The sequence below is a fragment of the Lepidochelys kempii genome, chromosome 3 (assembly GCF_965140265.1).
Source record: "Lepidochelys kempii isolate rLepKem1 chromosome 3, rLepKem1.hap2, whole genome shotgun sequence".
Taxonomy (NCBI): domain Eukaryota; kingdom Metazoa; phylum Chordata; order Testudines; family Cheloniidae; genus Lepidochelys; species Lepidochelys kempii.
In genome coordinates, this window is record NC_133258.1 from 138,771,955 (window position 1) to 138,797,529 (window position 25,575).

At 42.4% G+C, this 25,575-nt stretch overlaps 1 protein-coding gene across 1 annotated transcript in view; it reads left to right on the forward strand.

Moving 5' to 3' along the window:
- The window catches only part of WDR64 (WD repeat domain 64), a 139,973-nt gene that overhangs the window by 111,094 nt on the left and 3,304 nt on the right, over positions 1–25,575 (forward strand). Inside the window, exons 16-25 of the mRNA XM_073336679.1 lie at positions 417–547; positions 2,986–3,078; positions 6,898–6,982; positions 8,990–9,026; positions 10,411–10,562; positions 11,317–11,422; positions 13,819–13,880; positions 18,408–18,517; positions 19,406–19,594; positions 22,661–22,760. Of these exons, the coding sequence (XP_073192780.1) occupies positions 417–547; positions 2,986–3,078; positions 6,898–6,982; positions 8,990–9,026; positions 10,411–10,562; positions 11,317–11,422; positions 13,819–13,880; positions 18,408–18,517; positions 19,406–19,594; positions 22,661–22,760 (1,065 nt within the window). The remainder of the gene's footprint in view (positions 1–416; positions 548–2,985; positions 3,079–6,897; positions 6,983–8,989; positions 9,027–10,410; positions 10,563–11,316; positions 11,423–13,818; positions 13,881–18,407; positions 18,518–19,405; positions 19,595–22,660; positions 22,761–25,575) is intronic.

Here is a 25,575-nt window from a genome sequence, read left to right on the forward strand (position 1 = left end):
GGTGTTCTTCCAGGAACTTCCTATGTCATGTTGAACAAGTATCCCCCTCCATAAAATGGGCATAAGAATACTTACAGTGGTTGCCATCTAAAAAGTCAGCACTCGCCAGGATTTATCACAAGTATTCCCTCCCACTTCATCCTTGGTCCCTAAAACAGGAAACTACTCTGGGGTCTCAGGTATAGTTAATGCAGTCTTTAATAGTGACCATAGGTCTTACCTCAGAGGGATGCTGAGGTCTTTGGATGGAAGGCACCATAAGAATGGCAAATGTTATAATGTGTAACTCTAATAAAATGCATTGAGTTTACAACAATGTACAATGTCATTTTCCGTACATAACGCATTTGTTTAAAACATTTCACTATCAAATGTCATGTCCTTCTTAGTAAAAGTCTTATTTATGCTTCCTTTAGAATTTACCAGTGGGTGAAGAAATGAAGTGCTTTGATGTGTTAAAAGTAGAAGGATACAGCTTGATAGCTACTGGAAATGCACATGGTGCAATAATCTTGTGGGATTTTGAATCTGCTACTGTCAGATACTTGTAAGTAATACTTTGGTAACAGATATGGCAATATCCTGGACAATTCCTATGGAATTAAGTTAAACCTTATTGATTTAAGTTTAAGTATTTTGGGGTACACTGTATTGAAAATACAAATGTTAATATACTATTGTATATAAAGAGTCCAGCAATGCCCCCTCTGCATCAAGGTCTAGTAATCTTGAGCCTTCTGGCTTCAGGGCTTTTCTCATCTAGAGTCCCCATATCAGGGGTAAGCTTTCTGCCTCCTGCCCTGCCTAGGAGTTGTTTGGTAACCACCCTCTCCACCAGTTCCCAATGCAGAGTCCAGAAGCTGATAGCTAAGTTCTGCACCCAGAAGTGCAATGCTTCTGTATCCCTGGGTCATTCCTACCAGTCCCCTCTTGGCATTTAAAAATAAGGCGTTAAACAACTGAAATCAAAGATAAAGCCTCAGACCTGAGTTCTGTGAGCCCCTTCTCTGTGGGTTTGGTGAAGTCAAGACTAGCAGAGGCCTCAGGCGTTAGGACATCCTGTAGTCCTGCTTCCCAGGATCTGAGAATGTACATCAATTCACTTCCACTGTTTACCCTCCTACTGACCTGGTCTGCTTTCCTTTTGAGCTCTTCCTCCAAGCCATGCATGCTTTGCACCTTCTCAACCCCTTCCTTACTGGTGTGGTGTTTGTATACGCCATCACACCACGCAAAGAAGTAGAGAGGGAGGCCAGGCAGTCACCTTCTCATGAGCTTGGACTAGGACAAAGCCAGCTGGCTGCCCTTTGAAGATGATAGAAGTGGAGCAGTAGAAAGCCCTCTCATCTCCAGATGACATGGTAAAGGAAGACTACACTTTTTTGCATGAAGGTGACACGTGTGGATGGACATGAGTGGGCAGATGGTGGGAATGGTTGGAACTCCCTCTTTCCTCCCCCCTCCCACTTCTTCTGGAGGAGAATCCTTTACTGAATTCCTCCAGACATCAGTGGTTTGGCTTTGAAGAAAGAGAAGGTTTGGAGAGGATTGCTACAGTACTGATCTTGCTACAGTACTACTTTGCCAATATCTAGCTGTATTAGGAGAGCTCTTCTTCCTTTCATCTGAGTGGCTGCTGGTCTACTTTCTGACCTTCATGCTGGTTCCAAGAGCTACTACTAATATGGTGCTTGTTTCAGATTCCATATTTGTTTTCCCTTCCTTTGTCTTTTGGTGATGCTCCTCTTGATCCTAACAGTTTGTCTTTTAAATATTTCTCATTTTTTGTGCCCAAGTTTGACAAAGAGAAATCCCTCCAAAACACCTTCTTCCCTAATTAACTGCTCCAAAAAGTTGTCATTAAAAATACCACTGTTATCACTCCTAAAGCCTTCAGAAACTCTGAAGTTATTGGGGGGGAGGGGAGAAACCCCAAGACCCTGAGAGTTCCCTCAATCAATGTTGTTCTATGCCTTCCCATATCTTGCCCACCAGGGACTGGCAGGATGGTCTAGTGATCTCTGTATGGTCCCAACTTTCTAGCAGCCCAAATCTGATCTCCCCCTAAGAATTGTCACATGCCACTGAACAGTTTTGCCTAGCTCTAGTAAATTCATTTAATAAGGCTGTAAGTAATTACCTTGAAAACTACATTCTGGCTTTGAAGAAGTTATTAGAACTGGGCACATTTATTAACGTGAAAAACATTCTGAATAAAAAATGGGATTTTGGTGATGTTTTTTATCTTCATCAGTTTCTCTTTTGGACAAAATGTCAACACTAAAACTTCAACAAATTTTTATATTTTTCAAAAAATTTGGTTTTGAAATTGTGGGTGAAATTCCACTTTTCCTCCCTTAACTCTTTTCCCAAAAAGGGGTGAGGGAGAAACGAAAGGGGAATAAAAGATTTAACTACAGGTCTGCTTCTCCCTCCCCTTGCATAGGGGGAGAGCTGTTAGTGTGGCTGCATGGAAGAGAGAGGAAGGGGAAATGTTGGATGAAGATAGGGCATTGTACCCATGATTCACATGACTGGACTGAATGCCAAGATTATGGCAATTTTCTGCTTCAGTTAATGTATTTTTCTTTGTCTTAAATGCTGAGTCTTGGGGGAAGGCCTGGCTGACTGAAAGATTTTTTTTTTCCACTGAGCCATTCCATCAGCTTCCAGGCTCTCAGTTCAGTTCCTTGTGGGGATGCTTACAATGGCATAGCATATACTAAGCCTGCTCCATAGGTTTAAAAAAAAAAGTGCAATCTTTTCTAAAGATGTCAAGCCAGCATAATTCATAACAATCAATTGATTTTGCAAAATTATATGTGACTACTTACATGTAACCTAAACCCCAGGAAACAAAAATTGTTTAATTCTTAAGCGGTTATGCATTTCAGTCTATAATCTTACCTAAGAACAACGCACTGTAATAAACATAATAGGTGTCGAAGTGTGTGACAAATCCTGTACAAACCTCTTTATTTCCAGGGATAAAACTTATCAGGCTTGTCAAGACGCTACCGGTCAAGTATCTGGAGTCAATGCTGTGCTATTCCTGTTCCGGAGTGATTTCTCTTCCAGGTAACTGAATGGCATGCACTGCATTATGAATTTTGCTCTGTTAAACTGGCATAATTTTTCCACCACTCTTTTACCCCAGCATAACCTAGAGCTGAACTGAGCTGGATTAACTGGGTTTGATTAATCCAGTTAGAAACCCAAGTAGGTGCTTAGCTTTCCCATTCCTTCCTCAGTGTCTCCTTACATGTGAGATGCCCCTCCCCTTCCTCATTCAAAAGCCTCCTACGCCTCACTTCTGCTCCATAAGAAGTTAATATAACAAATCTATTTAAAACCCCAAATTGCCCCCTCTTCTGAGTTTTTTGCAGTGGCTCTTCCCTTCTTTTAAGCTGTTTTGTAGACTGTAAGCTGTTTGGAGCAGAGGCTGTTTTTTATTGTTGTGATTTGTACAACCCTCAAGTCCATAGTCAGCTCTTAACAAACAATAGTAGTGGCAGGCCAGTATTCCTCAAAAATTAACGTATGCAGGACAGATGCTCAGTCACAAAGCCCATATGTCTAGAGCGGAGGGTTGAGCATGTGTGCATTTTCACAAGCGCGCAATTTCCAACGTATGTTCATAGGCACCTGGCAGCCTTAAGGACTTAATTTGGATTAAATACTTATACAGTATTAAGGATTTAAGCAATTAAGCAGCTTTATGCCCCCTTGAATCTGTAGGGTGGTTTGTGGTCTTATGTCATTTTAAATCCTTAAAGCATCTTACAGACTTACTACACCTAAATGTGCCATAACCATTTAATAGATGTTAATCAGCCTTTCAATCTTAAACAATAACTTTTGGCCCTTTTTTTTCAAAGAGACCCAGGTAAATGAAATTAAATGCAGTGATTAGGTTTCACAGTTTGCATTTTTTTTATGTCAGGAAATATTCTGACTATTGAAAGGTGAGGCTCTTGCAATGACATTGAATCATACATGTTTTGCATAGGTTGTATTTTCTATTATTGTTTCTGATTACATGGAAGCTTATTACTATTACACACACAAAAATACATTAAAAGAACATTTGCTAAACTTGCAAAGTGAAGCACTCAAAGGCTAGGAAATGCCAGAATTAAGGAGGCACCCTTGCACATATGTGTTATGATAGTCTTTAATTACATGATCACATACCACTCGTTCCATGGGATCCCTGCCTCATTCAGTTCACAGGATGAATGGATGGATTCACTATTTTGCTGTCTCCCCATTGTTCAAAGTGTGGCCCGAGGCCTTATTTATTGCACACTATCAAACCCTGCTCTGAAGACAAGATTATTAATTTCCTCATGGATTTTTCTGTAGTGATCATGACTGCTTCAGACATTCATTTATTTTCATAACATTCCTGTGAAATAACAGGGTATTATTATTCCTATTTTCTGGATGGATAATTGATATACAGAAATATTAAGGTCAAAAGTATCCACTAATTTTGGGTGTTCAATTTGAGACAACTAGCATCTGATTTTTCAGAGTCCTTAGCATTGTTCTGTTCAAAGGACAGCTCCCATATTGATTTCAGCTGCAACTGTGTGCGCTCAGCACTTCTGCAAATCAGGCCCAAACTGGGCATCCATAAAATTAGGAATACACAATTAGTGACAACCTGTGAAATGTTCAACTCAAGTGACTTGCCCAGCATCACACAGGAACTCTATGGCACAGGCAGGGATAGAATCCAATTCTCTAGGGCAGCATTTAACTGCCTTAACCGTGAGACCCTTCTTTCTCTTTCTTGCAGTTCCCTGCCTCATTTGCTACACACCTTCTGACTTCTGCCACAGTCTCCTTCATTACACAACCCTGATTCTCTCCCAAGACAAGTCCCCCCGTTGCACTGAATGAAGCAGGAGTGTTGTGGGGGAAAAAATAGCACGTGATCATTTAATTAATGGCTGTATCAATGCATAAGCTCAGGGGAGCTGAACTAAAGTTGCACAGGCAACCTCATATTTAACTTTTGAGTGCTTCTTTTGCAACCTGAACAATGTTCTTTTAATGGTGTGTGTGTGTGTGTGTGAGAGAGAGAGAGAGAGAGAGAGAGAGAGATTTCCTAGGTTATTAAAAAGGGAAATCTGAGAAGGAGAAATTCCATCATGGAGCACCACAGTGACACCTGTGTGTGTGATATGCAGGGTTGGAGCCTTTAGATCCACAGCACAGATCTTTGCCACTTGAGCTAATGGAGTAACTGATAACAGTAGTAGGTTGTCATCCTCTGTGTGGATCCTCACTAGAGGGGGATGGGACATTTTGCCAGGGGTTTCATAGATATTTGCTGACAGCAGAGGCATGGTGAGACTCAGAATCTTAGGTTCCATTCCAGGCTATGGAGTGGAGTGTGTGCTGGTGGGCACAGATTTCATCTGCCTGTTCCCCACAAGTGTAACCCCTTTTACCCTGTCCCCTCCAACCTCTCTTCTCCCAGTCTTCTCTTCCCCATCCCTGACATCTCATCCCAATTGCTTTGCCCAGCAAATCCTAGTTTCACCCCTCTGCTCTCCTTATCTCAGTGCTACTCTCCTCCCCATTCCCAGTGTCCACACCTAATCACTTTTAGTTCCAATTTCTTGCCCAGGCATTCTCTGTTCATACCCTTCCTAGCTTCCCAATCTGTCTCTTCCTCTGCCCACATTCCCCATTCAGACTAGCTCCCAGTCTGCTTGCCTAGCCAGCTCCAGTCTCCCTCCCCCCAGGCTCTTGTCCTCTTTGCATTCGAATCAGGCAGCTTCCTCCTTCATGATGTTTACGGCAAGCAGCGAGGGTCATTGAGAGCACAGGGGAGAGGCTCTCAGTTCAGGTACCCAGCCCAGAGTCGTCATATCAGAGAAATTCCTGCTCAGGCCAGGTATATGCTTGTGCTCTTTGTGCACCATCACTGGGAGATACCACTGTAGTGCTCGTAATTCAAAAAAGTGCAGGGAGCGATTAGGGCCATGGCTTTGCCCACTTGCCTTCACCCCTAGACATGCTGATGAAGCTGAGCCAATATGGGCAGAGGCCGATTATCATTTTGTGGGGCCTCTGGGCCAGAGCAAGTGGGGGGCCCCACCCCACATCTTCCGCCTGCATTCTCCCCTGTGCCTCCTCCCTGGTGCTCCTGCCGGAGACCAGGGTAGGAGTGTGGGGGCTTGCCCTGCTTCCCGGCAAGAGCACCAGGTGGGCGGAGTGGGTTGGGGCACAACAACATCCATTTTTCCGGGGCCCCTAGTTGGCCAGGGCCCTGTTGGCCCAGTGGCTAATCCACCACTGAATACAGGAGAAGGACAAGCTCCCCCAATGGAAAGGGTGTATCAGTGACCATTGCTATGGGAGGTGTCTCCAGCAGTCATGGACCTGCCATGATGGACAATGCCTCCAGGAGATAATGGCCATATTTCATCATCATCTCCCTACTGCACACTCTTAGCCTGTAATGTCACTTGAATGTAATTTTGTGCATTTAATACAAAGCTAAGTGGATCAAACATCATGTACAAACAAACTGGAACAGACAATTAGGACCTCTCCCTCCTTTACTTAAAAATCAATAAAGAGAAAATTTAGTTCACTGCAATCTCTCGGACCTTCATGCAGTTCCATAGGATGGAAATCGGTGCAGATTCTGGCTTGGTATGTGTTTCAGATCTTTGCAGATCTTGCTCACATATTTATGTCACTTTCTAAAATTTTTGAAAACTTAGTCTACCTAGTGGAGACACTACTTTTTTTTTTCTTCTTCAATAGCACTGGCTAATATTAACTGTAGATCTCTAACATAATCTCCGAGAATGTAAGTAGTCACCCATATTTTATTATGTGCCATCAGCCATATCTCTGGATTTTTTTCCTTAGTCACTCCTCCTCCACCACTTCATCCCTTGTAAGTGATATGACTGCCACACAGGATGCAGAAGGCAGCCACTTGAGTCTAAACAAGGTATGTTGGCTGTTTGGTTTCCACTTCATCCAAGCTAAATTTCTATATAGCAGATTAAAACAAAACAAAAACAGAGAAGCCAGTGGTTTGACAAGATCAGTGTTCTGCCATGCAGAGGCCCCATGCTCCCCAGAAGTCTGATTCATTTTGCTTCCCAGACTAGAGGGCAAGCACAGCAGAAAGATGGAAATGAAGATGGGATTTGGGAGTGTGCGCCATTCAGCAGCTTGCTGCTGGTACGTGAGGCGACTGATATCGAAGGTCTTGTACAATGCATATCACCAGCATCTCCTGCTTTAAGGGGGAGCGGCACAGGGCACAAAATGAGGACATTGGGATTCTCTAGAATGAAATGTGAACATTGAAGTCACATCTGTATTGTAGGAAAACTAACATGGGTGCCATTAATAACTCTGGCATATTTAAAGTACTTCCTTGTAAGGGCTGAAGCAATATATATAGATAGATAGATAGATAGATAGGAGTATTTTCATTAGAACTAACTTGGTGATTTTGTGGTAGTTTTGTCCTGCCCTTCCTGCCAGAAGAATAGTGGCAGAGCTGCAGAGCCTGGAAGGAAGAGGTGCAATGTGGAAGAAAGTGAGGAGAAATTCTCAGATGGGGACTCAGAAATTTTTAAAAATGTGCTACTGTCTCATAATTTTCCTCAGGCTCTGTTTTTCTCAACACAGTGTATACATTTTTAAATTCCCAAATTGGCATATGCATAATTTTGATCCGCACACTTGAGTGAAGCCATTGAGGTACTAAAAATAGAGAAATGGCAACAGGTTGTGGTTGTCAAATGTGTCCCAAGGAGTTAGCACGTGAAGATACACAGGCCAGTACATATTTACAAGACTGAGGAGGCTTGTCGTCTTCATCTATAACCCCTGAAGCACCCTGTGCTTCCTAGTCTCCCTCCTGACTTATTGAAATCTTCCACTCTGTCCTACAGATCCTGCCTAACAACTGGGCCCACCCCACAATAGCCCTTGGAGACCCTTCAGTGGGTTCACATCTCTATACAGTAGAACCTCAGAATTACAGACACTTCAGAAATGGCCGTTGTTCGTAACTCTGAAATGTTCATAACTGAACAAAATGTTATGGTTGCTCTTTCAAAAGTTTACAGCTGAACATTGACTTAATACAGCTTTGAAACTCTACTATGAAGAAGAAAAATGTTGCTTTCCCTTTATTTTTATTTTTTTTAGTAGTTTAAGTTTAACACAGTACTGTACTTTATTTACTTTTTTTTTTCTTTTGGTCTCTGATTCTGTGTAATTGTGTACTTCCAGTTCCAAATGAGGTGTGTGGTTGACTATCAGTTCATAACTCTGGTGTTTATAACTCTGAGGTTCTACTGTAGTTGACAGACTGACCCATATAGATAGACATGGAATGAAGGTTGGAGGCAACCCACTTGTCCAACACCTCCCAACCATGTGGTTGAGGCCATGTGAAAGTACTGATTTTAGAGTGAAAAGCCACACACATAATTCCAACAGGACTTTGTATTAGGAGTGGGGTTAAAATACAGTTGAAAGCAGTGCTTGAGAGAAGCAGCAGACAGAATTTGACTGAAATCTTCAAAAAGAGGCGTTTGTTTGCTGAAATGGGGCTACATGTGGGTAAGCTTTGCAACTTTGCTATTTTACCCATTTTTGCTCAAGGCAATGACAAGACCTAGTGAGGAGATCTGCAAAGGCACCTAACTCCCATTCATTTGTGCTTTTGGAAAATCACCCCCATGGATTTATATTCTGAGTGTGTGTGTCTATTCATTATCCCAGAAAGGAATTAACTTAGTCTAGACTCTTCTTGGAAACTGAGACAATATAAGTGAGAAGTTCCACATAAGCCTCTGAGGGAATTAGTTCATTCCTTAAATAATGACAGTCTAGAGAACTGTTTCTCCGGGCATGTCAAGGTCTAGTACTGTGTGTATGCTCTTCTGCTTTCAATTTTCTGGCTCAATTTCTGTTTTATAAATCTTGTTTTTAGGAAGATGTAAACAATGGAGAGTCTCCAGCAACAGTAGGTATGGAATGTGTTGCTCTTTATACTCGCAGATTTCTTGGGTCATTGGGGAGGATAGGGTGTTTTAAACCTGGGGGAAGAAAAGCCCATTTTTCAAACTGTCTACCTGTTGTCAGAGAGGCTTTAAGAAGATGTTTGAAGGTATCAGCTAAAGTGTATAGAAATCCCAGCTGCTCATCCACCTGTGAGGGATAGCTCAGTGATTTGCGCATTCGCCTGCTATACCCAGGGTTGTGAGTTCAATCCTTGAGGGGGCCGTTTAGGGATCTGGGGTAAAAACTGGGGATTGGTCCTGCTTTGAGCGGGAGGTTGGACTAGATGACCTCCTGAGGTCCCTCCCAACCCTGATATTCTATGATTGTGTGGGGTTCTGTAGGGATCTGTTTCATCAGTGTGCATGGAAGGCAGCTGGGGCAGATAATGAGAGACTGTGGTCCTGAAATATCAGCGGCATGCTGATGACACAACTAGGAGTCTTTACTTGAATCTGGACAGCAAATTGTGTTCCCCAGTGGCAGGCCAAGCATGGGATTGCAGCAGCATCCAAATAGAATGGAATTGACGCTGAAACCGGAATTTGGCTACAGTCACTATTGATGGTCCTGCCAGACGGGTGTCCCTGTCAACAGAACGGACACTGAATTATTTCACATAGGCCACTGGTGACAGTACCCACATGGGTCAGGTTTGAGCTAGTGACCTAGAGGTAAAAGCAAACGGACCCTTAAAATAAATATCTTGGTTCACGCACATATCTTTAGAAATAGAGAACAAAGAAGGAAATATAGAAGGCCAAATTGTCAAGTGCTTAGGAGACAGACAGGCTTTGCATAGGGATTGTTGGTAGTTTTGAGAAGGATGGAATTCTCTCCCTGCAGAATATCAGCACCGCTCCCTGGGCTACATCTGCAGCCTCAGGGCTGAGCTAGTAGCCACTGCCACAACCCTGAACTTTTACTCCCTGGAAGACTCTGACCAGTGAATCTGCACTTTTGCAGGTCCCTGGTCATATCCCTGCCCTGCCCCCACAGTTAGAGATGCAGCAGAACATTGCTGTGAGGCACACAAGGGGAGTACGGACCCTCTATGCCGCCTCTCTGAAATCTGCCCCCATGCTGTGAAAAGGGCTCTTAGCACCTGTACAGGAATGGTGTGGTTTGGCACAGGACGTGTCATGAGAATACTTCCTAAACAATGTGTCTCCAAGTTCTCACCATGGCTCCTTGCTAGTATTTATGAAATATTTTCAAAGGGGCTTTTGTTTTATAATGAAGTTTTCTTTTGTCAAAGTTAATGTTTTTCTTAGCGTTGTTCCATTGCTTTGTGTTCAAAGAAAGAACTATAAGAACTATGGCAAGAAGATAATGGGGTCAATTATATTCCAGAAGGGGAAGAGACAACCAACGAGAAGGACGTGCAACCCTCTGACACCAAAAAATCAGCCTCTGGCTTCTCTAGAAACATAGCTGGACATACATGCTCACCAATACTGGCCTCTGCCCATGAAAATGGCTGTGTCTATCTATGGACTATTGGGGTAACGTATTTGATTGTATGTTTGGATGGGGTTGGGGGTGAAAGAAGAAAATGCTCCACATCTTCAGCATCCTGCTCTCACCTAACATGAAGTAATAGGAGTTTTTTTTCCCACTGATCATTATTTCTATGAACACAATTTAGTGCTGCTTTAACAGCTGTAGCAAAGGGAAGGGGGAAGGGGAACAGGAGGAAAATCATGGCTTAGAATAATTCTAGTGACAACTGTCTGAAAAGGTATGTAACTCCCTTGGGGTCCATTCTTTATCTACGTCCTCTGCCTTCTGAGACTGTGATGGGCAAGGCAGAGTCTGCTGCTCCAATTATAAGAGGAATTCTGCTCTGTTAACTGAAACATTCTTTGAAAAATAATGTAGCAATATTGGGCTGTGCACCTGTATAAATGAGTAGAGGGTCAGGTATGACTTGCACATTGTGCAATCAGGTTGATGTCGATATGGGTTACAAGACAGGGAAGAGTTTGATTCTAGGTGGATAAATTAAGATATATTATAAAAAGGTTTTAGGGACTTCAGCGGTTTTATTTAACTGTGATATTGAACCCCCCAGGTATAATAAAGCAGCTCAATGTATGTTGTTGGTATAAAATCTGACTAATATGGTTTGCTATTTACTTAATGCATGAAAAATCAAAGCAACAGAAAACGTTGCATCACGTGAACATGATAAAATTTCTGTTGCTTTGATTTTTTTGTGGATAAAGTCTGCTTTCCTCTATACTTTGTTTGTTTTAGGGAGATTTACTGAGAGAAGTTTTGCCCTTCACAAAGCATCCTGCAATTCCTCTGACTGCTCTGTGCACCGATATCTCTTCTAAAATGCTTTTAGCGGCCACCAAGGGTAAGTGGTCTCAGTCACTTGCTTCTCAGTCACAGTTCTCCTGACTCTTTGTAGTGGCTGAAAAAGGTTATTGTAAAAACATGCTGGGAATGTGGCAATGAAGGGCCAAAGCAAAACTGCATTAAAAATCGAGGAAAGGGGAGTCTATGGGAGTAAAGAATACAGGATAAAGCCAGAAGCTAACAACACTGCCAGTACAGAGGCTACTTGCAAGAGCAGTGTGTTATATTTTCTTTACACAAAGAACTCCCATATACTTACCATCTAAATTCCCTCATTTTAGACTAAGGGCAAAGATTAAGAATAAGCAAAAGTCCCACTTTCTCCATAACCGGCTGCTGCAAATAAAAGCAAATTGGCGGCTGTTGTTGCACACAGACAGTTAGTTCATGGACAGTGAAAAGTTCAGTATACAACAATGACCTGTGTTTCATAAATAACACAGCAATGTGAGGGGAAAAAGCATTACTGATGCTTCTGCCAGCAGCCCTTTCTCTGATTGTTAATTTAATGTTTAGTGAACCTCAAAAGGTTGAAGGTGGCTTTCATTTGGCAAAACATGCAAAAGTTTGGTTGCTTATCTGAAGCTTATCTAAACCTCTTTAAACTTTGTGACTCTTTGTGTCTTCAAACTTGGCCTGAAAAATCTTCTTTGTCTCCATCTATCTCATGAGACATCAGGTACTTACATTTCTGTTCCTGCTGGAAATCCCATGAGAACAGAGTTTCTTACAGTAATTCCACACTTCCTGCTCTGCTGCTGGGCAGAAGTGAGATGGAAAAAGGTTTTCCAGACCTTTCAAACGTAACAATGGTTTGAGGTTGACACCAAGGGTACATCTGCATTGCAACAGGGGTATGAATGGGGTAGCTTGTGTGGTCATGGCCACCTTAGCTGTACTCTAGCTAGCTCGCTAAAAATAGATGTGAAGACTCCATGGCGTGGGCTTCAGCACTAGCCATGCAAACAAATGCACCCAGGGAGGTCAGGTGGGTTTGTGCAACTCATGCTGAAGTCCACGCCCATGGCATCCTTTTATTTTTGCTGAGCCAGCTAGAGTACAGCTGGCATGGGTATGTCTACATGAGCTGCAGATCATACTCCTGGTTGCAGTGTAGACATACCCTAAAAATGGACAGAGGTTAAAGGAAAAGCTTTCTCTCCAATCAACTATCCCATATTGCACAGGACGGCAAGGAGTTTTTTTTTACTGCTCACGGAGGAGTATTCCATGCTAGTGTCATAGCCCTTTCTCCTATATTTGAGGCTTCCCCTTTTGGCCGCCTGCTTGCATATTACTGGCTGCAGATTCTAAGTGGCTGCAAGAGGTTTTCCTACTAGTTCTGCTCTGTGTGTGTCCTGCACACCCCTCCCTTCTCCCCACTGCTGACACCCATTGCTATATTGCCTGGATAGCGTCTGTTAGCCCAACTGCGGCTATCTCCTCCTCCTCCTCCCCTCTCATCCTTTCCCTACTAGGGCTGCCCACATTTCTCTCTGCCCAAGTGTACAGTTCTAGAGACTAGGTCTGCCAAAGGTGGCTGTTGGAATTACCCAGAAGCCTCCTACTGGGAGAGCAACAAAGGGAAGATTTCAATGGTGATGGAGGAACTGTAACATGGGAAGAAAACTGCAGCAAAGAGCAGTGGAGGGACACGATATCAAGGTAAATGTTCCCATTTCAGTGGTCAGTCTCCCTCCTCTTGGACTGTGTATCCCACATGAGCACACTAGAAAGGCATGAATTATTTTCTTTTGCATTATGCATGTGATTGATCAAGCTCTGTCCAGTTTGTCATTTTAAAATGAAAAATGTCACCCCTCTGAAACTCCCTCATGTTTGGTCTATGCAGTAGGTAACTCTGCTTAGTAGGTGACTGTTTTTGTGTGTTTGTAATTATTTAAAATTCTTAGATACTTTTAACAAACAGTTAAATCTATGCTGTTAATATGACATTCTTCATAAATAGGCTGGAGATCAGTATTCCATTGTAACATATGGACTAACATTTTCTCCTTTGTTTGCTAATGAAATAGTTAAGTGACATTTACATTATCCTAAAAACTAACTTTCAATGCCCAGACCCTTGGCTTCCTTCTACCTTGTCCTTAGCCAGGTCCTTATCCCTCATGGGGGAGGGATAGCTCAGTGGTTTGAGCATTGGCCTGTTAAACCCAGGGTTGTGAGTTCAATCCTTGAGGGGGCCATTTAGGGATCTGGGGCAAAAATTGGGGCTTGGTCCTACTTTGAGCAGCAGGTTGGACTAGATGACCTCCTGAGGTCCCTTCCAACCCTGATCTTAACTTGGTAGCATATCTAGCAACAGAGGGCACTTATAAAGAAGTTTGAACCTCTTTTGAAATGATTCTGTTTTTTGTTTCTTTTAAAACACAGAGGGGCATATTATGCACTGGAATACTGGCTCATTCCTGGAAGATCCACAGGATGAAAATAAGGTGAGAATGAAAAATCATTTTTCCACCCAAATAATTTACCATTCACATATGACAGGTAGAGAAAAATGGAATTATACTTCACTATCCTGAGATAAGTTCAGTCCACTTTCTTCCCAGGGCCGGCCCACAACATTTTGGCCCCTGAGGTGGGGAGCTCAAATGATATCCCCATGTCCCCTCGCTTGGGCGAAAACCTTGAAAGGTCTCAATTCTGCCTTCTTCCTGTTCTGCTCCTCTCATGGTACTGCTCTGCTACCTACCCCAACAAAGGAGAACTAACAACTTAAAATGCCTTGTTCAAAAATTTGAAGTAACACTTAACTTTCAAACGCCTGAACAGCAAATGTAACTTTTCTTGGTTGCATAGTAAACACTGGCATTTTTATCTGTTTGAATAATCAAAGTGGTGCTTTCCGTGCCTTCTTGGTTGCAAAGATTTGAACTGCTTCCTGCTGAAGGTCCACAGTCTGGGCCAGCTCATGCTCTATTGAGATGGTTGCAAGGCCGACCAGCCTCTCCTGTGTCACTGTGGAGCGTAGATGTGTTTTTATTAACTTCAGCTTGGAGAAGCTGTGTTCTCCACTGGCAATTGTTACAGGAAGTGTTAGAAGTATGCACAGAGCAACAAAAGCATTTGGAAAGAGGGTGGTCATCTTATTTGTGCACATATATTCCAGAACAGCCTTTGGAGTTGATCCTGCTGAAATGTATCTTGAAAGGGCTTTCAGTTCATCACCTAAATCACTCTCATCAATATCACGTATGTCATCATGTGTCAACACTGTCTCTAGTGCCCTGCATTGCTGGTCCCAAATGTACTGCTGTGTTCCTTGAGCTGCATGAAACGTTCTTCAACTGACTGTATTGCACAATCTAGCACCTGGTTAAAGAATTCTATTTTGAATTGTTGTTTGGGGTCTCTTATGGGATTATCCCGTGCCTCTTAATCAAAATGTCGTCTTCTTCGGTGACTCTTGTATTCTTGAATGGGTGGGAAAATAGCTTCAGTCTGAGGTTCCTCTGCCAGTGCACTCTTCAGAATGTTTTGAAATCCCTCATCTGACCGGTAAGAGTGTAGGTCTGACTTTGCTTTGTCCAGTGGTTCCATTGCTCCAAATATATCAAGGTCAACACCTTGGAGTCTCTCTTTCAAAGAGTATGTCATGCCACGACACTAAGCCACACAGAAATTTGAAGTTATGTACATTTCTGGCGATTCCATTTCCCTCTGCCACTGTTCTCCCACAAACAGTTCCTGCCATAGCATTATCCTCCATAATGGCAATTATGGCATCATCTATCTTCCCAATTTGGTGTTTGATAGGCTTTATTGCCTCCACTCAACTTTCCTATCGTGTGACACTCGGTAGTTTCAGTGTCAGAGAGGATGTTCCCAGACGTTGCTTCAAAATTTGCCATTGATGAGTTGATGCAGAGAAAAATACAAAGATGCTTTGAATTACATTAAAAAATTCAGCAGCCTCACTAGAAACTGATGCTGCATCACTGACCACCAAGTTCAATGAATGAGAACTGCATGGGACAAAAAAAGCTTGAGGGTTTAACTCTCGGATCCGTGTCTGCACTCCTCTGTTCTTTCCTCTCATGTTGGCACCATTATTGTAGCCCTGACCTCTCACGTCAGCTATCGCAATGCCCGTATCTTGCAGCTTTTTAAGAAGCACACTTGTCATACCAGCTCCTGTAGTATCATCAGTGTCAATAAATTCTAGAAAATGCTGACAGTCACCATTATAGGGACATTTTCCCTAGATTCTGTTGTTGTTACAAAATGCACCATTAAAGGCATTTGTTTCGTATGGATGATGTCTGGTGTGCAGTCCAGAATAACAGAGTAATACCTGGCCGACTTCCCATCTGCCACAATCTTCTGTTTGACTGTTGTTGCCAGTAACTGTATGATCTCATTTTGAATTGTTTTTCCAAGGTAATGATGTGTGTACATTTCTTGGGTGGTCACTCTTCTTAGATGCTCCTGGAGTACAGCATCAAACTCAGCCATCAGCTCCACAATTTTAAGGAAGTTTCCATTGTTTGGCACATACAGCTGATCTGAAGTGCCACGCAGTGCTAGGTTTTGGGTAGCAGGCATTCTCACAATGGCAATGAGCCTTTTCAGAACATTTTGCTAGTAAAGAGACTCTGATGCAATCTTCTCTTGATGCTGATCATCTATGGTGGCCTTTAACCTTAGTCTCATCTCAAGCTCTTTCCACCTATGGAAGGCTCTCTGGTGATTTGCTGCCTTCTCATGGCATGCCAGATTTCTAGACAGATTTTTCCAGTCCTTGGTTCCTGTAGAACCCAGTGTGGCTGGAACATTGGACTGGATGAGTTTGCAACAAAAAAAGTCTGCAGCATTCTGGGTTTCTGAGTACATAAGCCATGGCCTCTCCACTTTGTCACCATTGGAGATTTCAGGCCAGTAATGTGTTGGATGGAAACTGCTATTTTCATTGTCTTTGGGGAACATGAAGTTTTTCACTTGCTGTGGCCCATGCAGTACAAGGAAGTCCCTCAGGCTACTGCTCAGGTGGGTCAACAGTCCTGGATCATCTTGACTTAAGGAACTAAACTCAGCAGCAGCTGTTTCTTGCACCTCCACCACACTCTTCTCTGATCTACACTTTTCTTCAGGAATGTGCATGGTTACATCCATTTGAGATGGAGATATGGATGGTGCAGTAGCTGCCAGCTCACCTGCACTCTGACTAACTGGAAGATCAGGCATCTCCTCACCACTCACATCCTCACTGGGACCGGAAGGCTCACTTGTGAACATTTGTGTCTATGTATCTCAGGAGAGCTCCTTCCTGCTTAGATAGAAAAGCTTCCTTTGCTTTCTTTCTTTTTCTGAATGCTGCCCCAGAGGGGCGTTTTCTTCTTTCACTCATGACTGCTGTTCTGTGCCAGCTATAGTGGCTCTCAACACTCAGAAAGGGACAAATAAGCAGGCTGGTAGCAGGTCCTGAGGGAGGGAAGATATCAGCGTCTTAAGGGCTAACTGGCTCCTACTACTTCAGTTGACTGCCTGTTCTCCTCAAGTGGGTTCAGGGAAGCAGCAGGAAACAGGAAGCTCCCTGAGAAGCTGGTGTTAATCAGTCCAGGTGCTATAGAGGTACATAAGAAGCTCCTCCTCCTCTCTCTCCCTGCAGCTCCTGCTGCTTTCTGTTATTCCCTCTCACCTTTTCTCCTACCTGCCTGCTATGTCTCTTGTGCCCTCCTTCCTCAAGCACAGCACTCCACCATCTCTGTGCATCTAGGGCAGAGAGCATACATATGCACCAGCAGCAGACACAATTTTCTACACTCTGGGTCCTAGTGGTGCCCCCACCACAGTCTGGCACCTGAGGCGGCCACCTCAGTTCGCCTCATGGTAAGGCCAGCCCTGTTTCTTCCTATCTACAAAGAGTAAGTCTATCCTTTTGATCTGAATTGTCTATTTCAGACTGCAGACAACATGAAGAACAAAAGTAAAATGTCCCTGGCATAACTCCATTGTGTTCAGTGGAGTTACACTAGGGATGAATTTAGCCTTGTGTCTTCATGCACACTGCCTTCAGCTTGTTTTAAGGGCTATCATAACCTCACTTCTTTTGGGTCTGATGACAGCTTGCTTCTGTCATAAATATAAAGGGAAGATCCCTCCTGGCCAGAGGAAAAAACCTTTCACCTGTAAAGGGTTAAGAAGCTAAAGGTAACCTCGCTGGCACCTGACCAAAATGACCAATGAGGAGACAAGATACTTTCAAAAGCTGGGAGGAGGGAGAAAAACAAAGGATCTGTGTCTGTCTGTGTGATGCTTTTGCCGGGGACAGAACAGGAATGGAGTCTTAGAATTTAGTAAGTAATCTATCTAGATATGTGTTAGATTATGATTTCTTTAAATGGCTGAGAAAATAGCTGTGCTGAATAGAATGAATATTCCTGTTTTTGTGTCTTTTTGTAACTTAAGGTTTTGCCTAGAGGGATTCTCTATGTTTTGAATCTAATTACCCTGTAAGGTATTCACCATCCTGATTTTACAGAGGTGATTCTTTTTACTGTTTCTTCTATTAAAATGTTTCTTTTCAAGAACTGAAAGTTTTTTTTCATTGTTCTAAGATCCAAGGGTTTGGGTCTGTGGTCACCAATGCAAATTGGTGAGGATTTTTACCAAACCTTCCCCAGGAAGTGGGGTGCAAGGGTTGGGAGGATTTTGGGGGGAAAGACGTTTCCAAACAATGTTTTCCCAACACACCCAGATAAACATTTGGTGGTGGCAGTGGAAGTCCAAAGGCAAAGGGTAAAATAGTTTGTACCTTGGGGAAGTTTTAACCAAAGCTGGTAAAAGTAAGCTTAGGAGGTTTTCATGCAGGTCCCCACATCTGTATCCTAGAGTTCAGAGTGGGGAAGAAACCTTGACAGCTTCGTAAGGACACTGTATTGGTAACAATGTTAGAGTGCGTAGCAGACTGAAATGTGGCCAACGATGGGTTTTGTTTTGTTTTGCTCTCCTCCCCTCAGCAAATAAAGCAGCAGCTCTACTGGCGAGCTCATTCCACCAAAGTGGTCAGCCTATTCTATGAGGAGGAGAAAAACCTGGTAGTGACAGCCTCTGTGGATGGTTCTGTCAGGTACAGACATGGCTAACATTTGTTATTGATTTTAACCTATGGAGTCTCTTTTCCCAGAGCTCCCCTTTTTGCCTGACTTTTGTCTAGCTCAGAACTGAAATAATTTTAGGTATCTGTTTTGGTGAGGAAAAAATCAGTTCTGCATGTGCACAGCTTAGCTTTACACATAATACATCCACTCTTCCCCCCCGCCCCCGCAGAAGTCTCAGATACTTTTTGTTTGTTTGTTTGTTTGAACCCCACCAGTCTCTCGAAATGTCCAGAGATGGACAGTCAAGTTTTTCTACCAATTGTGTGAAACTGAGCACATAAAGAAAGGCCCTATCATTCTAGAAATGAGCTCTTTTTTGGATCCCATTTTAACTTTGTGCAGGTTCTTGTCAAATTAGTATGCCAGGTTATTTTGCCCCATATGTGATATCTTGAAGATTAAATCATAGCAATTTCCTGGCTAAAGAAAAATGTTTTATAGCCCATTATGCAATTTGCTCTTAACAAAAAAGTAAACTTCAAGTTTTTGAAACAAATTAACAAATCCAAGAAGTTTGGTGGCAGCATCTCTCTACAGAGACAGTTGAGGTTGTTTGAAGTGCCTTAACTCTTCATTTCCAAACTTTCACATTTTTAGATTTAATTTAAGCCTTGGCGCTGAATGTCTTGGTTTTTAATTATTATTTTTTATAATTATAATATTCTTCTAAGGTTTTTCTAGCCTTAATTTACTTTCTTTGCTATGTACACTCAATCTTAACTCTGATATTGTCTTATAACTAGTTTACTACACTGGTAAGAGGTTATTAAATTACATAATATTGTTCTAAAGGCACTTCACTTTCTTTCAGTTTCTAAATTTACCCACCTTTTCCATCTCTCCTTCTGCACCTCTAGGCTCTGGCACGCACCAAATGGACACTATGTTGGTTACTTCGGACAGCGCAGGGTGTTTGAATTATCTGAATCCAGTGATTTGATTTTGCCCTGTGATGTTAATGAATTTCCCATTATAATCAAAGAAGACAGCAAGTACATGGAAAAGAAGCAGAAGTTTGAATATCCTCTAATACTGGACAGGAAGAAGTAAGTTCACAAACATTTATTTACATGTGCATTAGGGACTATTAACAAACACATCACACTTTTAGAAAACCTTTCATCTGAGGATGTGTATTTTGCAAACAAGTTTTACAATACTCCGTGAGTTAGACTGTATCCCCATTTTACAGAGGAGTAAACTAAGGCACAGTGGTTAAGTGACTTACTCAAAGTCATATAGCAAGCGGCAGAGCCAGGACTGGAGCCCTGGAATTCTAACTACTAATTCTCTGCTGTGATAATTAGATAATCACTAAAGTTAATCAGAATGTATGTATTTAATGAACACTCTTGTTAAGTTTGGGAAATTGTTTCCCTCTTACCCCCACAAGGTGACTGAACCTTCTAAAAAACAAATAGTTTCAAGATAAAACTTTTTCTTACCTGATCTCAACATAAAGATGAAGCCTTCTAAAAGTTAAAGCAAAACTAGCTTAATTGTTGAGGAATGGGGGTGTAGAATAAAAATGCATTTTTCCTGTATTTTCTGGTGTGTGCTCATAATTCAAAGCTGAGAGCTTCAAAGTTGGCATGAATGTTATGTAACCACTGGTGAGGGATGGGTTACAGGTTCCTGTCTGTGGCAATCCACAGAGGATGTGAATATGTCTCAGCCCAGCTTCAGTGATTTAGCTCAAACTGCAGCAGCTCATACTTTTAGCTCTGGTTCAATCCCCAGTGTGTTGGCTGAAATAGTGACCGTTGCATGTGCAGAAATCAAATACTGAAGCTAGAAGTTTGAAAGTTGGCCCAAATGTAGCCTTTGGCAAGGAAGGAAAGCAGTTCAAGTTGGACAAAAGTTGCTTAGACTTCTGAAGTGATGAACACTTAAACTATATGTCTGGCGCGCAGTACAGCATCCTATTCACTTTTTAGGTTACCTTTTTGCCAAAGCCTTTTTGGAAATGCTTCAGTATTAATGACCATAATCATTTAGGCTTTGTCTACACTAGCACTTTTGTCAGTAAAACTTTTTTTGGTTGGTCAGGGGTGCGGGAAAAACACCTCCCTGACCGACACAAGTTTCACTGACAAAAGCGTTGGTGTGGAGAGTGCTATGTTGGCAGGAAACGCTCTCTTGCTGATAAAGCTAACGTCACTTGTTGGGGATGGTTTAAATTATGCCGGCAGTGGAGCTCTCTCCTGCCGGCAAAGAGCAGCCACCAGGGAGACCTTACAGTGGCACCGCTGTAGCGGTACAGCTATGCTGCTGTAAGGTCCGAAGTGTAGGGCTGTATCCTACTAACACTTACCAGTAAGAACAATTCTTCCCAGGGTGAATGGTCCTACTGAAGTCAGTTCAGTAACTCATGAATAAAGAACTATGCCTGGCAATGTTGACAGGATTGGGCCCTTAAGCGGTGTTGAATACAGGGCACAAGCTCAAGTCAATTGACCCAGGCTCTAAGACTTGGTGACTGCAGGTTTTTGTTTGCAGTGTAGACCTGCTGTGCTAGATGAGGCTAGAGTGGCCAGTTGATATAACACCATGTAGACAGAGTACACTGCAGTAATTTGATTGGTGTGAATTAACTATTACAAGTAAACTATTACATGGCTAACATATTTTTGTTTGCAAATATTTCTCCCAAAGACTATATTTTTGGCATATTTTTCCCTATTTGTAATAGCTGAAATAGCTTGTGGGTCACTTAATCCATATGTATTATTTCTGCTTCCTTATTGAATAATTACTCTTCCTCATTCATTATGCTGTTTTAAAAGTTTCAAACAATGAATCGAGATAACGGTATCCATACAAGGAATAGATGTTTCTCAAATGTTCATACACATAAAAAGGGTCCAAATGTGATTGAACAGAGCAGACTATCCGAATTCAAATAAACATTTGCAAACACTTGGCCAGATTCCCAGCTGGTGAAAGTAGCCAGGGCTTCATTGACTTGCTGAAGAATTTCAGTGAGTAGCATTCTATGTAAATTTGTCTCAACTCTTCTCAACAGTGGAATGACAGGATATATAGATCCTTAGCTAGTATAAATCAACATGACCGCATTAATTGTAAATGGGGCTAAGTTGATACACTAGTTGAGGATCTAGCCCTACATGTTTTCTCCTTATAACTTGTGCTGAGGCCCACGTAGTCTGGCAACCAGTTGAATCAGCAGAAAAGCTCTGCAATGCCATGCTGTGATGGGGTGTACAAACCCCACACTGGGCAACAAGGGGTTAAGGGATTATTTGGGGCTCAGCCAGGCCCTGCCCCACCACACCTGCAGCAAATGCTCCATCTGCTGGAGGAATTAAAAGGAAGGGAACTAGCTCATTTGAGTGGCAGGGCTGGAGGTGAGCAGACCTGTAGCCCACAGCTCCAGCAGAGCAAAGGGAAACCCAAGACTCTGACACAGCTGCCCAAAGGGGCCCTCCCTAAGACAACTAGAGAGGGAAGTATCCTGTGGACCTTGGACTTTGGTAATGTCCTTTACTTATTGTGGTTTGGGTTTCCTCACCAGGGAAAAGCCTTGGACTAAGCTGACCCAATGGGGGTGGAGAAGAGGAAGAGGCCCAGGGAGGACAGTCTTAAGCAGCCTTGGTTGCCAGACTACTGGTAGCCCAAAGGGCCCTGGGTCGGAACCCAGTGGAGTCAGAGAGCCTGGGCTCCCCTCCCCACAACCCCCTTGGCAGTCAGGAGTTGTAGCTGTGACTGCTAGGCCATGCACCCAAGAGAGGACCATTACACATGCCTAGAACCTGGCATACTGTCACTATGTTCTAGATGGAAAATAATGTTGAGTCATTATGATACAGTGTATTGGAGCTTAGTCTTGATAACTGCTGATCCATACATAAACATACCAGCCTGAAGATGGTGCAAACATAGTGAAAGAAAATGAATCCCACCTGGATTGGTGAAGTGTTAAGTAACATCTCATGACATTTATCAAGCATCTACATTAAATTTCATTCTGCAAAGATACAGAATGAATTATAATTCAAATTGTATTTCTAAGCTAATTAAGTGGGTGATACGGTACGCTGCCCTCTTTTTATAGACATCAGGTTTTTTTTCTTCCTATCTCTTGTGAACAGGTGGAAATCATTGACCAAATCATCCTTGCTTTCAAAAAAGCCTAGACCCTTCGAAGTGGATCAGGATTTCAAGTTTTTCAAAGCCCTAGCTTCTCCTAAGGTAGGTGAAGAGACATAATCAGTTGTATTTCTTTTATGCAATATTCTGGTTACATTTGGAAAATAGCCCAAAACAAATGCCCGAGGCCTGTTTTGTAGAAAAGGATAGAAATAATCAAAGGGGTTTGTGCAAACTGTCTGTTGGGTTTCAATTCACATGGTTTCACACTTCCAAGTATCAAGTCTGAGTGATACTCAGTTGAACTTCCCTAGTTTGTATCAAAACCACATAGAACATGGTTCCAGTGCAAACCCTTTGAAATTTGAAGTTTTATAGGGTTTCAATACAAACTTGGGAAGTTCAACTGAGTGCAAACCCTGGGGGGCATGGATCCATGTTCACGTCACACTCCCCATCAGTATCTGGCCCGGGAAAATAAATGATCCAACCAGCATACCAAATTCTTTGAATCCTGGTCATGTGCCACCTGAGGTACATTGCGCATATACTAAGCCGTGCAAACCCTAAATATCACAGATTTGCTTGAAAGGTAGGTGAGAACGCTGGTAAATCTTTTTATGCCTGGTCCTCGCTTCAAGGTTTTAATGAGATCTAAAATCTGAACATTTTGCAGAACTCTAGCTGAGTAGAAGTGCTTTATACATGCTCCTCTATCTAGCTTGGTACATGTCGCCTTTGGGCCAGATTGTCTCCTCTCCCTGCAAGGTGTACTGGAAAGGCAAAACCAAAAAGAGCCAGTCCAGTGAGAGCTAAGTGGCCTTTTGCTATGTGAGCTCCCCTCTACCCCTCAATGAAGTGGCATTCCTGTTCTCCAATGCTAGAATGGCTGAGAGAAAGAAGCAAGCTGGGGTGTGGACATCCTGCCATCGTCCTGAAATTCCTGATATTGTGTCCCCACCTGTACAGTCAGCCATTACCTTAATGTAGCCAACAGAACTGATATAATTATCTACACGAGCTGCCTCTGGCAGCTCAAAAATCTTTCTGGCAACTATAGCAGCAGAATGCTAGAGTCCCATGCCCCCAAGGCAGAGATTGTCTGGGACAAGACAGCACTATTGTTCATGGTCAGCTACTTCACTCTCCCTGCCCTTGGTGTAATAAGGATGGGGTGAGGATGATATGCTCCTCTTTGATGCATGTCCCCCTAGGTTGACAGCCAGCTCCTCCTTTCTCCTAGCCCCTGTTTGCTGGGATTCTAAAAGTGGCATGGTTGGGTCTTACTCCTCCTGGCCCCATGACAGGAGTGTGTGGTGATGACTTCAGGGTGATGACAACCATGTGGTTGAGGTATTCTGCCACTTTGACCCCAAAGGCGGCCAAATATGTTTCCCATTAAGCTATGTTGGTCATGGACTCCAGACATCATTTTTCCCTTTTGCCTGATATTACATCAAAGGGAATGCATGTGGCTTTTGTGGGATAGTCGAATGTTCCCTACAAAGCGAGGAACTATTGGTGATTAGAACCCAAATCTATTGTACTGCAACTTTAAGTACAGTAGAGGGGGAGAGCAATGTGAAAAAATATACTTGGTAATACTGATGGCATATAAAATTAAAATATACTGTACTACTGAAGTGAACCCAGTGGCTGACTGGAATGTGGGACAACTCAACAAGTGTGTACTCTGGTGACTTCTGATTTGCATTTTAGCTTGTGACTTGTACTACTTAAGTTGGTAATTTTTGAAAAAGATGATTGGGCTGAGAGGCCACATCAACATGTGAGAGGAAACTGCTCTTGTCTTCAGTTACTTTGATAATTCATGGACACCTCTGAAAGTGTTGCTGATAAGGGTTGACAAAATCTTGCTTATTCTGTGGGGGACCATGTAAATCCATCTCAGCATATTTGCATATCCTTCAAGGTGTGTGTAAGTACCTAAAGGTCTGCATAGGCACTTTCAAATCACATGTATGCACCTCAGTGAATTAACTTTAATTCTCAAAAAGAAAAGGAGTACTTGTGGCACCTTAGAGACTAACCAATTTATTTGAGCATGAGCTTTCGTGAGCCACAAGTACTCCTTTTCTTTTTGCGAATACAGACTAACACGGCTGTTACTCTGAAACTTTAATTCTGTGATGCTACCAGTGCTGAAGCTAAGAAGTCTAGAAGTCAAACCTGAGATATATGGGAAGAAATTAATGAGGGACTTTTTAAATTCTGAGGATGTGAATCCTCTTAAACTATAACAATTGCATGTGCACTTCAATTATCTACCAGAGGATGCTATGAAAGAGGATTTCTTTAAAATGCAATTTGATTTTTGCAGAAAACTCATATTTCAGTGTTTTATGAAAACCTGACAGTATTTCATTTTTAGATAATTTTTTCCCTGTTGCATGATCATAAACTGTGTTCCTAGTGGGAAATCAGTACTAGGTCATATAAGTGACCTCCACTCTCAAATACATGGAATCTAATAACCTAGTTAAGTTTTAGCAGTCATATTTTTGCATGGATGAATGATCAAAGTACATCTAACATTTGCACAACTTTGGCCTTTCCATCAACATACAGGAGAAATGTTGTTGTTTTTTTCCTGATAGGCAGTGGAAGAGTGAAAGTTTGCATGCTCAAAGAGATTTCCCACATGACTGTTCTGCAATGACACTGTCAGTTGGGACTGGGGTCTCCTGGGAGTTCCCAGCCCATCATCCCATGGTGACTGGGGTTAGAACTCAGCCCTCCTTTAGCAACATCCCTCAACCAACACATACTGTTAAAACTGACCTAAAAATTACTTTTTTTTTAAATTGAGCTTATGCCCTTGTTAGCATATTTACATTTTGTATAAAGAATGCCTGAAGGGTTTTGAAAAATCAGTTTAAATATCTGGAATGGCATG